Source organism: Pterocles gutturalis, unplaced genomic scaffold (assembly GCF_000699245.1).
Source record: "Pterocles gutturalis isolate BGI_N339 unplaced genomic scaffold, ASM69924v1 scaffold8847, whole genome shotgun sequence".
In the NCBI taxonomy this organism is placed as follows: domain Eukaryota; kingdom Metazoa; phylum Chordata; class Aves; order Pterocliformes; family Pteroclidae; genus Pterocles; species Pterocles gutturalis.
In genome coordinates this window covers 13,999-29,619 of record NW_010115263.1, presented here as the reverse complement: position 1 = coordinate 29,619, position 15,621 = coordinate 13,999, and the positions used below count along the sequence as shown (strand labels likewise).

General features: G+C 41.2%; 1 protein-coding gene across 1 annotated transcript in view; it reads left to right on the top strand.

The window, feature by feature from the left end:
- The first annotated feature begins 676 nt into the window (after positions 1–676).
- PKD2 (polycystic kidney disease 2 (autosomal dominant)) overlaps positions 677–15,621 on the top strand; it is a 15,836-nt gene continuing 891 nt past the window's right edge. The window contains exons 1-13 of the mRNA XM_010075119.1: positions 677–786; positions 3,135–3,268; positions 3,624–3,874; positions 4,646–4,870; positions 5,068–5,296; positions 7,097–7,267; positions 8,439–8,620; positions 9,442–9,562; positions 11,775–11,873; positions 12,520–12,641; positions 13,440–13,557; positions 13,815–13,975; positions 14,739–14,886. Coding sequence (XP_010073421.1) covers positions 693–786; positions 3,135–3,268; positions 3,624–3,874; positions 4,646–4,870; positions 5,068–5,296; positions 7,097–7,267; positions 8,439–8,620; positions 9,442–9,562; positions 11,775–11,873; positions 12,520–12,641; positions 13,440–13,557; positions 13,815–13,975; positions 14,739–14,886 — 2,055 coding nt within the window. The 5' untranslated portion in view covers positions 677–692. The remainder of the gene's footprint in view (positions 787–3,134; positions 3,269–3,623; positions 3,875–4,645; positions 4,871–5,067; positions 5,297–7,096; positions 7,268–8,438; positions 8,621–9,441; positions 9,563–11,774; positions 11,874–12,519; positions 12,642–13,439; positions 13,558–13,814; positions 13,976–14,738; positions 14,887–15,621) is intronic.

Sequence of the window (15,621 nt, the reverse complement as noted above, 5' to 3'; positions counted from 1 at the left end):
ATTTGGGAGAGGAAGGTTATGATTTTTTTTTTTTTTCATTTAAAAATATTGGGAGAGGAAGGTTATGATTTTTTTTTTCATTTAAAAATGCATTTGACTGATGTATCCTCCTTTCAGGTAGAAAGTAATTTGAGATTGCTAATAGAAATTTGATACTGAATGTGCATTTTCATTCATCTAACAACGTTTTTCATATTAAAAATATCCTCCTTTCAGGTAGAAAGTAATTTGAAATTGCTAATAGAAATTTGATACTGAACGTGCATTTTCATTCATCTAACAACGCTTTTCATATTAAAAGAAAAATGCTGCACTACATTTCTCGAAGGATGGCTGTATGTGGGTGTCTTTGTATACTTTTCTGTTTTCAGACCACGTGTTTTTAAGTGACAGCACTTCTGGCAAATCTTCAGCAGATTCTGTTCGAGTTCTGAGCTGTTACTGAATTATTATGGTGTCTGATGAGTAGCTAATACTGCCTCAGGCCCTGCTCAGCCTACAGAAGGGCAGCCCAAAGAGGTTGTTCTTGCTTGAACTTAGTTTAAAATCCATAGAAGAACCCACAGCAGACGTGACACGGGTTAAGCGTTCAAAACCACTTGTCTAATTATGTCACTTGTGCATCTAGGATCAGCCATCTGTGTATATCATTGTGTGTGTTTTCCTTTTAAGGTCTGTGGGGGACAAGGCTGATGGAAGAAAGCAACACCAGCAGAGAACGATATCTGAAAAGCGTTTTACGGGAGTTGGTTACGTACGTGATTTTCCTCATGGTCCTGTGTGTCTGTAAGTACCGCTCGGCGTTAATGGGTCCGGTTCTGTGCTATCCACTTGCTGTCTGTGATTCCAGAATGAAGGTTCTTTCCGTGATGTGGGAGAATTAAAGGGCAGGTGTAGAGGCAAATATTTGGAATTGAGTTTTTCCCTTGTTTCTGTGCTTGGATTGTTGCTTGAGATAGAAGATACTGAAACTTTCTGTGCCTTAACAGGTTTTGAATCTTTAAACAGGTTGATAATACATTTACTCTTTTTCAGAGAGCATTTTTTTTAATGTAGTACCACATTGCGATGTAATGCTTCTGCTGTGCATTTTGAAATCACTGAACAGAACTGTTAAATGTGAAAAGTAGGAGTTAGTCGTCTAGGACAAAATATTAAATCACTGAGTTTCAAATTTATCACCAAGCTTATGTACAGATCACTCTGCAGATAAAAGTTCTTCATAGTAGCTGGAGAGGCAGCACTTAGAAATATCTGATCATAATTTTTTTTTTTTTTCTGAGAGCGGTCTTTTTTGGCCTGAGCAACTTGAAGTCCTTCTACAATTCTCTTTTTCAAGATCTCTAGGATGTTTTTAATACTCAAAATGAGACATATTCATGTATTTGTGTAAAAATTAGGAAGAGAAAGCAAAATAAATCTTCCTAAGGAGTTGTGAAATAGATGTTTTATTTGGTTACTAAGGAGAATAACAACAAAATCTGTGTGCATTAAGTTAGTAAATCTTTGGAAAGCCAATGTGTTTCAAGCCTCCTATTTTTAGTGTGGGCAGTTCTGTTCTAAATGCCTGAAATGTCAGTGGCACTTAAGTTTGTCATCTGTGGTCATTTATAATAGGACAAGGGAATTTTTTTTATTTTTGTGAGAGAGAATCTTGGAATGGGAAAAAAAAATGCAAAACAACATCGGTAGACTGGCTCTGAGAGCAGGTGTGCCTTGCTTGTCTCGCATAAAATTACGAAAAAAACCTCCCAAATTTCATCCCGTTGACACAGCTGTTTTGGTGGTGCGTTGCAAGCATGGCTATATACTAAATATCATGTGTTTTTTTTCTTCCCAGGTCATTTTAGAGTGCTTAGTGCAGGTTTATGGGCAAAGTAGTGTACGGCTGCTTGTGGCTGGTGTGCTGTACCACCAGGAGAGGCGGAGCAGTGAGGGACTTCAATTCAAGTGAAATTGGTTTCAGTGGGAAAAATTTGACTCCAGGCTGTTCACAATTTGGTGTGCTATAGAAAGAGGTTTTTGGTAACAGAATAAAGGAAAAGTGTAGTGTGTTAAGTACGTACAGATATTGCTAACTCATTAGCATGTTTTTAAGTGCTATCCTTTTTAATTTTACACTGAAGCAATAACTGTGGGCCAGACTGGTCTGTGGCTCGGCATGGAGGGAACTTTCCACTGCAGGCTGAATGCTATTGCCATTTCTCATATTCTAGTATTTTTGAGAGTACGTATTTAGAGAGAATCCAGGTATTGCACAATGATGTGACAATTCCGTGTGCCACAGCAGGAGTCTATGAAAAATAGTTCTTGTCCTCCTGTAGCTAAAGGAAACACGGTTTCTTCCCTGTGATAAAATATTTATATAAAATTGACAGAATTGGTGGGGATTGTTCAGTGTAGAATTAACCTTTCAGGCTTCTCCGAGTTTTAGCCGTAAAATGGTTTTACGCATTTATAGGCAGTAGCAGTATCAGTGCCAAAGACTCTGCTCTTAAGACATCTTGGCTTTGTACGTTATTTTATAATTTATTCTCTGTGGTCCTTAGCTAAATGCTTGGCTCAGTGTGAAGAAAAGTAATAACATGCAATAATTATTTTCTGTGGGGAGATTCTCTTGGAAGCACTGCGCATCTTGGGTGGAGTTTGCGTTGTCACCGTAGGGGGCCAGTGTCACTCACAGTGCCCTGCGATATCCTGGTTGACCGTCTTTATCTGCTCAAGCTGGGCACCGTTCTGAGGTCTTGTGCCATCCGTGCCAGCTCTCTGTGGATGCCTTGAATAGCACAACTCATAAAAAGGCGCTGGTTGCCTCTCTCCAGGATGCTGAATCCTGCTTTTTTCTTGAAGATAGCATTTGTAGAAGCCTTAAGAATAGAATGAGGTGTGGGAAGGAGAACTGAGTATTTTAAACTGATTGATCAGTCTGCTCTTCGCTGCTTTTTATATTTTAATCACAGTTGACAGACAAATGCTGCTTGGTGCGGATTTTGTGTTGTTCTGAAGCTTAAACTTTTCACTGGAAATTCTATACAAATACAACCTGCTGTATTCAATACAAGCAAAGTACTCTTCTTTTTTTCTTCTCTCCCCTCCACCCCTTTACCTCTCACTCCTTACCAACTCTTTTGCAGTGACCTATGGGATGGTGAGTTCCAGTACGTACTATTACACAAGGGTGATGTCGCAGCTCTTCTTGGAAACACCTGTATCAAAAATGGAGAAAACTGATTTCAAAACTTTGTCCACAATGGATGACTTCTGGAAGGTAACCTAAACGCAAATTCTTGTCTTGCTGTGATTTGCTTGTCCTGTCACGGCCAGTAAATTTAACCTGCACGCTCTTTTTTTCTAATGTGGCAGGGCTTGTGCATGACGATCTCTTTGTGCACAATGTGAAAGCTGCGGAACAACATAGGCCTTTAATATGTGAACGTTTAGAACCTGGGTGATGCTAGTGGAGCAGGGGAGGGAAAGGTTAGGGAGTGCCTTTGGAGGACAGGTGACTGTAAGGCTTTTGCCTTAATGTCAGAAAAATTATCAACTGCAATTCTAACACGGAATGAAGGTCTGTAAAAACAGTGCTGGTGACATGCAAACTAAAATTCTGTCTTCCTCCTCAGTTCACAGAAGGCCCTTTGCTGGATGGTCTGTATTGGGAGATGTGGTACAACAACAAAACCATGGCAGAAAACAAAAGCTTCATTTATTATGAGAACCTGCTACTAGGGGTGCCTCGCATTCGGCAGCTGAAAGTGAGAAATGGTTCGTGCTCAGTACCCGAAGATTTAAAGGATGAAATCAAAGACTGCTATGATGGCTATTCTGTAGCTAATGAAGACACTGCTCCTTTTGGGCTTCGAAATGGAACAGCGTATGTAGTATTCCTGTAGACACACGTATATATGTATTTATTTCTTTTTTCTGAGCTGAGTTATGCTGTATTACATAATAAGTCACTTGGCAGAGGCAACTCTGCATTTGCTGTATGTTCTGTCCAAAGACAGGTAAATCCAGAGCAGCAGCCGCTTCTGCTCCTGGAGAAGAAACTTTATGGAACTCGGAGGGGCCTGTGCTCTTGATCCACTTGAGTTCAGGTGCTGTCATTGTGCCATTGGTAGCTGTTACGTGTGGGAGACGCATTGTTGTCCAAGTGCAGCGCTGCAGCTCATGCTCATGAGCACAGGTTGTGTAATTCCAGATTGTATCACTGCCGTGCATTTCACGGGGTTGTCTTCCCTGGCTAAAAGATGGGGAATGATGGGGATGCCTCTCTTGGAGGACAATGTGTGGGCTGAGCTATAAAGGGGTTTGGAGGTAGAATGTAACTGTGTAAATACCAATTTTCTTTGTTTCTCTGAGGATGGAAATTCTGTGTGAGTAGATTGATGCCTTCTCTTTTCACAGTTAAAATACTTGTGACCCATCTTTCTATCTTTATTTTGTTGTGTTAGTCAAAGGAACTTTGTAAGCTCTTTTCTCCAGGGCAAAAGCATAAAAAATTTCTACAAGTACCTCTTAAATTAAATCTGCTTTACGTAACTGATACGTGTGTTGGTTTTTTGGTCAGGTTTTCTTGGTGTCTTGTTTTGTTAATTGCAAGTTGAAAGTGGAAAGACTTAAGATGCTTGTTTCACTTAACTAGTTGGACGTACACCAATGAGAAGGATTTGAATGGGAGCAGCCACTGCGGCTTGATTGCCACCTACAGTGGGGCTGGTTATTACCAAGACCTCTCAAGGACCAGAGAGGTGACAGCTGTGCAGATTGCTAGCCTTAAGAAGAACCTGTGGCTGGACAGAGGGACCAGAGCAGCTTTCATCGATTTCTCAGTATACAATGCAAACATCAACCTCTTCTGCGTTGTCAGGTATGAACAGAACCATGACAGCGTTTAAATTGCACCGTGTAGGTTGTAGACCTGGGGTTTTCTTCATTGTTTCCATTCTTTTGCCTGTTTCCGTTGTTTAAATGATTGTGTAAATAAAACTATGTATCTTTTAGTGGTGGTTTTCATTGATGCTGTGTAAGTGGGTTTTTTTTTTTCTTTACCTCTTTTTAATGCAGGTTGCTAGTGGAGTTTCCAGCGACTGGAGGCCTTGTTACATCTTGGCAGTTTCAGCCGGTGAGGCTGATACACTACATCTCCACTTTTGATTTTTTCCTGGCAGCCTGTGAAATGGCATTTTGTCTTTTTGTTCTATATTACGTGGTGGAAGAGATCTTAGAAATTCACATTCATAGGCTGCACTACTTCAGAAGTCTCTGGAATTGCCTTGATGTCCTTATCATTGTGGTAGGTGATCTTTATACTCAAGTTAAAGTTGCTTTCTGAAATTCGCTTTGTGGGAGATGTTAATGACTCAGTATTCACGTTGGGGGTTTAAGGGACAGGGCCATCATTAGAAAGGGTGATTACAGACTCTTGGACTATTCAGTCTGAATAAGACAATTTTAGTCTCTGTTGTAACATCAGTGTGTTTTGCAAACTTGCTTGTTCTGTCTTTGGTGCTTTCAACCTTTGTGTCCTGGTGAAAGGTTTAGAGTATTTGTGCTTTTCCACAGTTTTTATCTGGAAAGGCACAGCCACGAGGGGAGGTAACAAACTCCCCCTCATTTCTCTTCCACGTATTGCAGTGGCTTTAAAGTAAGAAAATCATCTGCTTTAAAGTAGTGATTTGCATTGTGAGGAATGGGGGCTGGGTTTGAATATGTTTGCCATGAACCACAAAGAGATTTAATGTGGTATTAAAATACTTGCCAGCTAATACCAAGTTTGAAGAAGCATCTCAAAATTGTAGAGTGCTGGCACCTGCCAGGGGCTACTTTCTTGGTTAAGTGGACAGCGTTGCACATCGGTAATTTCAGTGTAGCAGAAAATCTGAGCTTTGAAGTGTAAGCTACATAATAAATTCTCATTGGACTTAGATCAAGCTATGCCTGCTGAAAGTATACTGAGCCAGCAGAGCTGAAACAGTTCCAGTCCCACACTCATTTTATGTCTTCAGGCTTGGATGAATCAAAGGTTTAAGTCTTGAAGCTAGTATCTGTATAATCTAGGGAAATCATACTTGCATCACGGTGCTTTGTAAGTGAAGGAGCATTTAGGAAGATGTTTGAATGGTGTGCTCTTCGTTATACTTAACAGAAGGGTGGAAATAAGGTGCTTTGCTGTTAGTGAAGTCTACTCAGCTGTGAGTGTAAAACTCCATTCAAATTCTTTGTTTGTACCTTGTCTGAGCGACATTGTTTAGATTTAACTCTAGTTATAAAGCACATGGTACTTCATGGTGAAGGATTCACTTACACTAATAAAAAGCACATTTGTAGAGGTCAAATCAAGAACCTTACCTGTATGATGGGAGTACAGTTCTCGGCTGCTGCTTGCCCTGGGCACTACTGCTCAGTCTGTACTCCAGAGAAAATCTTGTACCTTTTTGGCTACTGCTGTGTTTCTGGTATTTATTCTTTTTTTCACCTTTGTCCTTTGGAGTTGTCATCTTTCTTCCCTTATATTGTCTTCTCTGTGACAACTTCATTTTTCTGAGCCCTCTAGGCTTCACTGTTATCTTGTTCTTCAGTGGTGGCAAAGAAAAGATGTCTAAATCCTCTTACTCCTGGGCTATTTACCTGTAGTCTAGGACTATAATGGTTTTGTTGTGAAACGCATTTCCTGATCTGTCCAGAAATTCCAGTTTGGATCCTATCTCCAACAGCAGCCACTGGGCTGTTAAATTACTCCTGAGTGCAAGGAGGTGAAACCTGGCCCACTCCAGCCCCAGCAGCTGCCTGGCCCTGAGCACTAAAGTCATCAGGGAGCAGGGGGGTTAACCCTGAAGGACAGTGAGAAGCCTGCATCTGCAATTTATTCTAGGTTCTGTGCAATCCCTAGCTGTTACTTTCCCATTTGAAACTTTAGCTGTGTAGCCCAGGACGCCTTGGAAATAACATTTTTGCTTTTACTTAAAGCTCATGTTATGGTAGTGCTTTAAATAACATGAAGTTCCTCATATCTTTATCTGACATACAAGGCTGAAACAAGTTGTTTTTAAGCCTAATTGCTTTTTGTGTGTTTGTATGTTTCTTTTGTACTCAGCTCTCCGTGGCAGCTATAGGAATTAGCATCTATAGGACATCAACTGTTGATATGCTCCTGAAGAAGCTGCTGGAAGATCAGAACTCGTTCCCCAATTTTGAACCTTTGGCATATTGGCAAATGCAATTCAACAACATTGCTGCCGTCACTGTGTTTTTTGTCTGGATTAAGGTAACTCCAAGACATGCATTCTTTTTCTGACATTAGAATTAAAGCAGTATTCTGAGTTTCACATGATATATTTGTTTGAGGCTTAGCCGCATTTCTCCTAAACTTGGTCGTGCTGGAAGGTCAGAGCACAGAGGTAACTTCTTGCAGATTCAAAGCAAGGTTATAATTTTGCCCTAGGTTTTCTCAGCCCTTGTTTAAGTCTAGAAGATGTAGTCAGTGCTAGGGTGTTGTCACAGCAGACATGTAAAGAAGTGTTTTTATTGTTCCTGAATTGGTAAGTCAGTAATTCTTAATGGGTACTACTTTTTCCTAGGCTGGTTCAACTGTGCCCCTTTTATCTATTCCAAACTTCTGAATCTTTACAAGGGTTGGTAAAGCTACTACAATTCATTTGAAAACTAGATATGTTGCTTTAGTTAAACTTCATTCCTCTGTTTTCCTGCCCCCTTTCTAGCAATGCTTCTTTTTATGTCCATACTAATTTTTCAAGTCCTCTGTATGTAAAAAATTGCAGAGGAACATGCAGTTAATAAACTGCTGAATGGGAGAAAACATAAGACCAAAGGTAAATGAATTTCTGCTCTGATACTTCAAACTGATCCTTAGGTTATCAAGCAAGTTAGTTAATCTCTTCCTGTTTTATAAGACAAAGTTGCATCTAATTTTTGCCTCAAGATTTAAGAAATAAAGTGGCTCATTATAAGAAATAATGGTAAACTGCAAAGTACCAGAATAATGCAGGTTGGAGGGGACCTCGGGAAGTCTCTAGTCCAGCCACCTGCTCAAGGCAAGGTCAGGCGTGAGATGATCTTTTCTCGCATTTTATGGCTTCATAGCGAACATCTTCACTGAAGATAAAGAAGATAGATAAATAGGCTTTTGGAAGCATTTCACCAACACCACTCTGAAGCCAGGGTGCCAAATAGTGGAGTGAAAAAACAAACAAACAAAACCCCACACCTAAACATAAAGCTGGCATTTTCACAGAATTTTCTGCAGATTTCAAAGCTTAGTGTTTTTAGGAAGTGATGTTATTTCTAAGTGTAAATTAACTGACTTTGTCTCTGGTCAAATTCAGTAAGACATCTCCTGTGTAAAAGGCCGGAGAGCGGTCGTGTTAAGAAATTGTTGTCTTCCTTGTGTTTACTGTTTTTTTTTTTTCTTTTAACAGCTTTTCAAATTTATTAACTTCAACAGAACGATGAGTCAGTTATCCACCACCATGTCGCGCTGTGTCAAAGACGTCATTGGCTTTGCTATTATGTTCTTTATTATTTTCTTAGCATATGCTCAGTTGGCCTATCTTGTCTTTGGCACTCAAATTGATGACTTCAGCACTTTCCAGGACTGCATGTAAGTACGAAAATAAAAAAAGCAAATAATTTCTCAGTACATTGGTAAATGGATTTGGTTGCCTCATCAGAGACCAAACAAATCCTATGACATCCATCTAAACAGATGAGCTGTAGACGTATCAGTGTTGATGTAGCTCAGTAGCAAATGCTTTTTTTGATAACATTTTTAGTTTAAAGACTGTCTTCGCTGTGAGGTTAAAAATATACTACCGTTAGATCAGTGAGCTAAAAATGGCAATTTTGGGTTGGTGGTAGTGACGTGGTTTTTGTAACAATTGGTCACGTTCCTAGACAAAGCAATAGCTCTGTCTTCAGCACCTGAATGATTGTATGTTCTCTTATGTTTGTAATGCTTCCTGAAACTTTGGATGCATAATAATGTTGTGTTTCTGATCCTGTGTGTAGTTGGTTGACTCAACAATGGAGTCCATCTTAGACAGCCAACTAGTAAATTTTTAACTATCTTCTGGAATCCAGGAGAGGACTTAGGATAGGGTTGTTAATTGTTTTTTCCTTTATTGGTTTGGCACGACATAACCTGATTCTAACTGAGGTAATTACCAGTGTTCATGTTGCCCCTGTTATCAGTTGTGACCAAAAGCCAGAAGTAACCACCCGAGTTTTGTTCTGTCAGTGTGGCATCTGCAAGTTTGGTTATGCCTAGAGATGGGCTTGAGAAATTGACTATTGCAGTGCCTGATAAAGTGTTAGAGTAGTGCAGACCTCTCTGCTGTTAGGGTAAAATGGATTGAGAATTCTTGCACAGCTCCAAAAGTGGGGTTTTTTTTCTCAACTCCTGGATGTGTTTTGTTTTTTAAGATTTACTCAGTTCCGCATCATTTTGGGAGACTTCAACTTCACAGAGGTTGAAGATGCTAATCGAATTTTGGGACCAATTTATTTCACTACATTTGTGTTCTTTATGTTCTTCATTCTTTTGGTATGTACATCTTTTGTTTATGCGGGGTGGGTAGGCAGCACTTTTTTAATGTAAATCACCATTTTTTCATCTTTTCTTTGATTCTTTACTGCTACTTGGGGCTTTTTTTATATGGTGAGTGTGCAATCCACATAGGTGCCTGACTGTTGCATGGCCAGTCCTTACACTCTTCCATTTGCTCTTAATTTGAAATAGAGTTGCATTGTGTGTTTGTTGTCATTCCCATTATAGTCCTCCACATTGTGGGGTTTAAAAAAATTTTATTATTATGAAAAAGAATTTTTTCTTAGTTTAAAAAGTGTTTTAATGAGCGGCTGGCTACACTTCCAACAGCCTGGTTCGTGCATGCAGCATGCAGCTTGCCTGCTAGAAGAGTCTAATTATCAGCAGCGCAGCAGCTTTCGGATATGGAGGTTTGCAGATTACCTGCACGCTTTCTAATAAACGGATTATAAGCAGCTCAGCTTATCTGAGAGGCAGTGTATAGGCGTGGTTGTCTGACAAATAAATTCAGTGAGTATACTGTGCGTGAGTACTCACTGTTTGTATACTTTCTGTTAATAGTAGTATTGAATTCATGTTCCAGTCTTACTAATAATTTCTATAACAAAAAGTGGAGGGAATCTCTCTCAGAAACCTAGGAGACCAAGTAAATTCATTTTTTCTATGTCAGTATAAGGGAAGAGCCCCAGTATCTTCTACCTGGATGTAGCTTTCAGTTAGTTTGGTACCAGGACTAATATATAGAGATCTTGTTTCTGATTATATCACCAGATGGAAGCTGTTATGTGAGTAAGAACTCCTCAAATTATTCCCCAGACTGTGTGTCTTTTGGTGATCTAATAAGGTGGCAAGCATTAAAACACTATTTTATTAACCTTAAAGTGGTACAACAATCCGTATCATTAATCCTTGTAATTAATGAGGTTTTTTTATTGTTCTTTGAGATGAGGAGAAATGGCACTCGTGTCGTTTGTGGGAGATGGGAGAAGACTTTTGGCTATTCACTAATAAGGAAGCAGAGAATCTTATGTGTTCGGTGGCATGGACCAGCAGTCAATTGGAAAATAATATCTGGGTCACTCTGGCCAAAGAAGCACATCAAGCAAGTTTCATATTTCCTTTGAAGCACCTCACAAAATCCAGAGGAGCAGAGGCTAGTGTCCAGCAAGGGAAAGAAATATTTTTCTCTAAGGGGTAGTAGAAAAGCACTGGCATGTGAAGGCACAGCAGGTTATCCAAAATACTTGAATTTGGGTGCTTTTTAATATCTCTGGACATCCTGTAATTTGGCTGGAGCTGTAAGCTTCTTGAGACCAGTCTAACACCTGGAAACTAAGCTGGGGAAGGTGGGCAGAACCACCGCCTCTTAGTGTTGGGCAGCTGAAAGCAAAATAGGCAGTAGCCAGGTTACCTCTTGCTTCTCTGGTGTATGCATGAGGATACAGCATTGGGAGATTGTTCTCCTAAAGCTTTTTTTTTCAGGTCCGTGAGGAAATAGAGGTTAGCACTGTCTTTCTGCATGAGAGTAGCACATTGAACGTGCCAGTAAACTGAGTAGTTCTTTCTGGATTTGAATGGCCAGCTTGCAATTCTGTCGTGTTTACTCCATTCCGCAGGACCCTTTCAGTAATCACAGCATGGCTCAAGTAAATTATATGCTTGGCACAGGGTTAGCGAGACCAATTTTTTTCTCTTTTGTCTGAACAAGCAACCAAACTCCTATCAGAGTTGGTGGCATACATGCCAAGTGTCTGATTTTAAGCTTTTTTTGTTTTCATCTTTAGTCTGAAATACAAGCATAGCTGTAACTAAATAAGAACCTTGTGTTTGTGCTCGTTATTCCAGGATGAATATTCATTTGATTCCTTGGGGATTTTTGTTGCCAGCTGTGTTGCATAGATTAATTCCCAGTTGTTATCTGTATAAGTTTGGCCTTGTGAGTAGAACGTGGTTTATTATCACTGCTGTGTGTAGGTGTGAACCCTCTCTGGAAAGTAGTTCTCTAATCTAAAACCAACCAGCAGTCTTGATTAAAAATTGTTGTACTGCAGTGCATCCTGTTTCAATATCTCAGGCTCTTGTTGTTAGTGCTTTTTAAACAGCTCACTGTTTTCTTCTGGCCCCTTTTAAAAGTCTGCACATGAAGGTCAGTAGGGCTTAGACTTGTTGAAATTTTTTAATCTCTCTTTTTCATCTCTCTCATGAACAGAACATGTTTTTGGCCATTATCAATGATACATACTCTGAAGTCAAATCGGATATGGCACAACAGAAGGCAGAAATGGAACTGTCTGACCTTATCAGAAAGGTAAAAGTAACATTTTCCTTGTGTAACGTCTCATTCCTCACATCTGAACTTACTCCATAAAATGCTGTATAAACTGTACAAAGTAAAGTTGGCAGCAGCTGATGACAACACACATCTCGGTTAAAATAAATAAATCTGGGCCGAGTATAAATTCAGACTTTCCATCACAACATATTCTAGTCATCTGAGACTTGGTGTCAAATGATCAGCCTGCTGAATGCAACATCAGATTTATCTGTTTAGGTATGTAGAGAAATATTGAACTGATTAAGCTAAACTGCAATTTGCTTTGGTCACAGAATTCAGAGTTCCCTTGTTTCAGGCAATCAGATGAGGCAAGTCTTGGATAACATATTGGGAGCTCCCAGGGGCGGCTGCCAGCAAGGTTGTTGAATCCAGAGTTAAGAGCTTGACGTGAAGCTCAGTTTATGAAAAGCATGTGCACGTGTGTGCCCTCTGGGACGGATGTGTTGCTGTACCATGGCCAGAAATGCTGTACCATGGCTCTGCATGACCAGTAACTCAGCATTTAAAATTTGGAAACTGGTTGTTAAAACAGAGCAAAGAAAAATGACAAATGCAACTGATCTTTGTAATGAAAAAAAGTAATGATAAGTGAAGCCCAAAAATTCACTTTTTCTTTCAGGGCTACAACAAAGCCATGGTCAAACTTAAATTGAAGAAAACCACTGTTGATGATATATCGGAAAGTCTGAGACAAGGTGGGGGAAAACTAAATTTTGATGAACTCCGGCAAGATCTAAAAGGGTAAGGAAGCTGTTGCTTCTTGAATAGTATCTCCAGAGACATGTGATATTAAACCTTTGATGTGAGTTTCTCTTGCTTCTGGGATGTGGCAGCAGTACCTTAATGTGAGTAAAGACAACACAGCAGAGTACTTTCCTTTTGGTTAGCAGGTACCAAAGCACTTGCTTTTCCTGTGTCTGGTGGGAGGTTTATGTAAACGGACACGTACAGAAACAATCTGCAGGCATTGCATAAAGGAAAATTTGAATGGTGGCATGGGACTGGAGAAGAAGAGAGAAGAGGGGGGGAAAGAATGGTCAGTTTGAGGTGGAAGAGAAGTCTTAACTGAGATGTGCTGAGCTCTGGCCCCTGGTGTTGCTGTAGTGGGGCAGCATCCCACACCGGAGGATGGATTTGGCACTCTGAGCCCCAACATCCTCAAGTTGCTGTGTTGTGGGGGAGAAAGGGTCCAAGGAAGCAGAGATCTAAGGCCTTTGAGGAAACAGTAATGTTTTTATCACAGACACTTTTAGGATTTGTGCACAGGCAGGAGTCCAAGGAAAGGAAACAGATCAACAAGGTATAAAAGGGATGACTGTGAACGAGCAGGGAGCAGTCTAGGGGAGATTTGTGCTATTAACTAGTGAAAGGTGAGGGCTGAGCTTTTGTTATTATTGGTGTTGTGAATTTCTGTGCAGCACTGCATTCAGTCGTGTCTCTGGCCTGGGGATGAAAGTTTCAAGTGTTCTTCTAATACTTCAGGTTCATTCAGCATCTGAGAAACGGGAAGTAAGGGAATTGTTTTTACTGCCTTTTCAGGAAGGGGCACACGGATGCAGAGATTGAAGCCATATTTACCAAATATGACCAGGATGGGGACCAGGAATTGACAGAGCATGAGCATCAGCAGATGAGAGATGACCTGGAGAAAGAGAGGGTGAGCTCAGCGTTAGGAGTGGTATGCCACCAGTGCCATCTGCCACTCTTCTCCTCGTGCTGCTGCACTGCCCTGGAAGAATCCTCTTGTTTCCCTTTACATTTGCTCTCATCCCTGGTTGTCTGTGCAGAACTGTAAAAAGGCAAGGAGGTGCTGATGGAGGGCAGGCAGTCTTTGGCCTTGACACCCCCATTCTACCATTCCCGGTGAAAGTCTTTCCATCTTCTCTGTCTGTGGTTTATATTTTAACAAAGGAGGATCTGGACCTGGATAGGAGCTCTCTGCCACGTCCTCTGAGCAGCCGCAGCTTCCCGCGGAGCTTGGATGACTCTGAGGAGGACGAGGATGAAGACAGCGGCCACAGTTCCAGGAGGAGGGGCAGCAGCTCTAGTGGGGTTTCCTATGAAGAGTTCCAAGTGTAAGTTTATCCTTCTGAGGGGGATGAAGGTGCATGGTGCATTTTTTTTTTTTTGCCTTGTGGGTTTTTTCTTTCAGTTATATAGTAGTGTCTCCTGTAACTCTGAATATTAATCAAATTATTCATAAAAGTCAGTGTGCATGTCACTCCTTTTAGTAGCTTTCAGATAATATCCGAATTGGAAGTACTTTAGAGAGGCTCATGGGAATCAGTAAGAAAACCAAAACAAAAAAAAAACACCAACAAAACCCCCCCTTTTCTTAAAACGTGTCATTGAAAAGACAGAGAAAATGGTCATGCTACAATAATTCCAGAAGACCTTTCCGTGTTTTCGAGTAGTAATACCTTGAGGTTGTTGTAAGTTCAGTGAGAACTTCAGCTGTTGTTTTTAATAAGATTAAGATTCTTGTGATTGTGTATTTTGTCTAAAATGGTAGGTCTGCATATTAGTTAGTCATAGCAACACTAGCTGAATGAATAATTGAGTAACTAGAACCACCAAATTTTGACGACTATGCCCTAAAAGCAGGGAAAGCAGAGTGCAGTATGTACTTTTTTTCCCTGTCTGCTTTACCCCTGTGTTACCTTCTTGCTCTTGTGTACCTCGTCCCTTCCTGGACAGTAGGACTTGCTCATGGAAAGTCACATGTGTGCTTGAATTCAAATGCTGTCTCCTCCTTATCTGCTCTCTGTGTGTTGACATGCTAGAGCAATACTGACTGGGAAATGTCCAAGTCACTGAAACTCACACTTCACACCTCAGGCTCATGAGGCGGGTCGATCGCATGGAGCATTCTATTGGCAGTATCGTCTCGAAGATCGATGCGGTTATTGTGAAGCTCGAAGCGATGGAGAGAGCCAAACTGAAAAGGAGAGATGTATTGGGAAGACTGTTGGATGGAGTGACAGAGGTAAGAGACCCTTGGTCACAGCCTGCATGCCTTACTTGGTGTTAGCACTTCTTTCTGCTGCTTGGCTTGGGAGGGTTGAGGGGGTAGTGGTAAAAACGAGGTTGGTGCTTTGGCAGTGTCCGAGTGATTTCAGTTGTGTGTTACTGGAGGGGCACAATGGAAGTTTCAGATATGACAGCCCATCTTATAGCAGGCCTGCATCACGCTGAGGCAACAGAGCACCATTTGGCCCAGAAAACCAACTGTGTCGTGGGCTGCATCAAGAGAAGTGTGGCCAGCAGGTCGAGGGAGATTATTTTGCCCCTCTATTCTGCTCTCATGCGACCCCACCTGGAGTACTGTGTCCAGCTCTGGGCCCCCCAACACAAGAAGGATGTTGAGCTGTTGGAGTGGGTCCAGAGGAGGGCCATAAAGATGGTCAGGGGGCTGGAACTCCTCCCCTATGAGGACAGGCTGAGAGAGTTGGGCTTGTTCAGCCTGGACAAGAGAAGGCTCTGGGGGGACCTTATAGAGGCCTTCCAGTACCTGAAGGGGGCCTACGGGAAAGCTGGGGAGGGATATTTTACAAGGGCATGCAACGATAGGACGAGGGGTAATGGTTTTAAACTGTAAGGGAGCAGATTTAGACTAGATATTGGGAAGAAATTCTTTACTGTGAGGGTGGTGAGACACTGGCACAGGTTGCCCAGAGAAGTTCTGGATGCCCCCTCCCTGGAAGTGTTCAAGGCCAGGCTG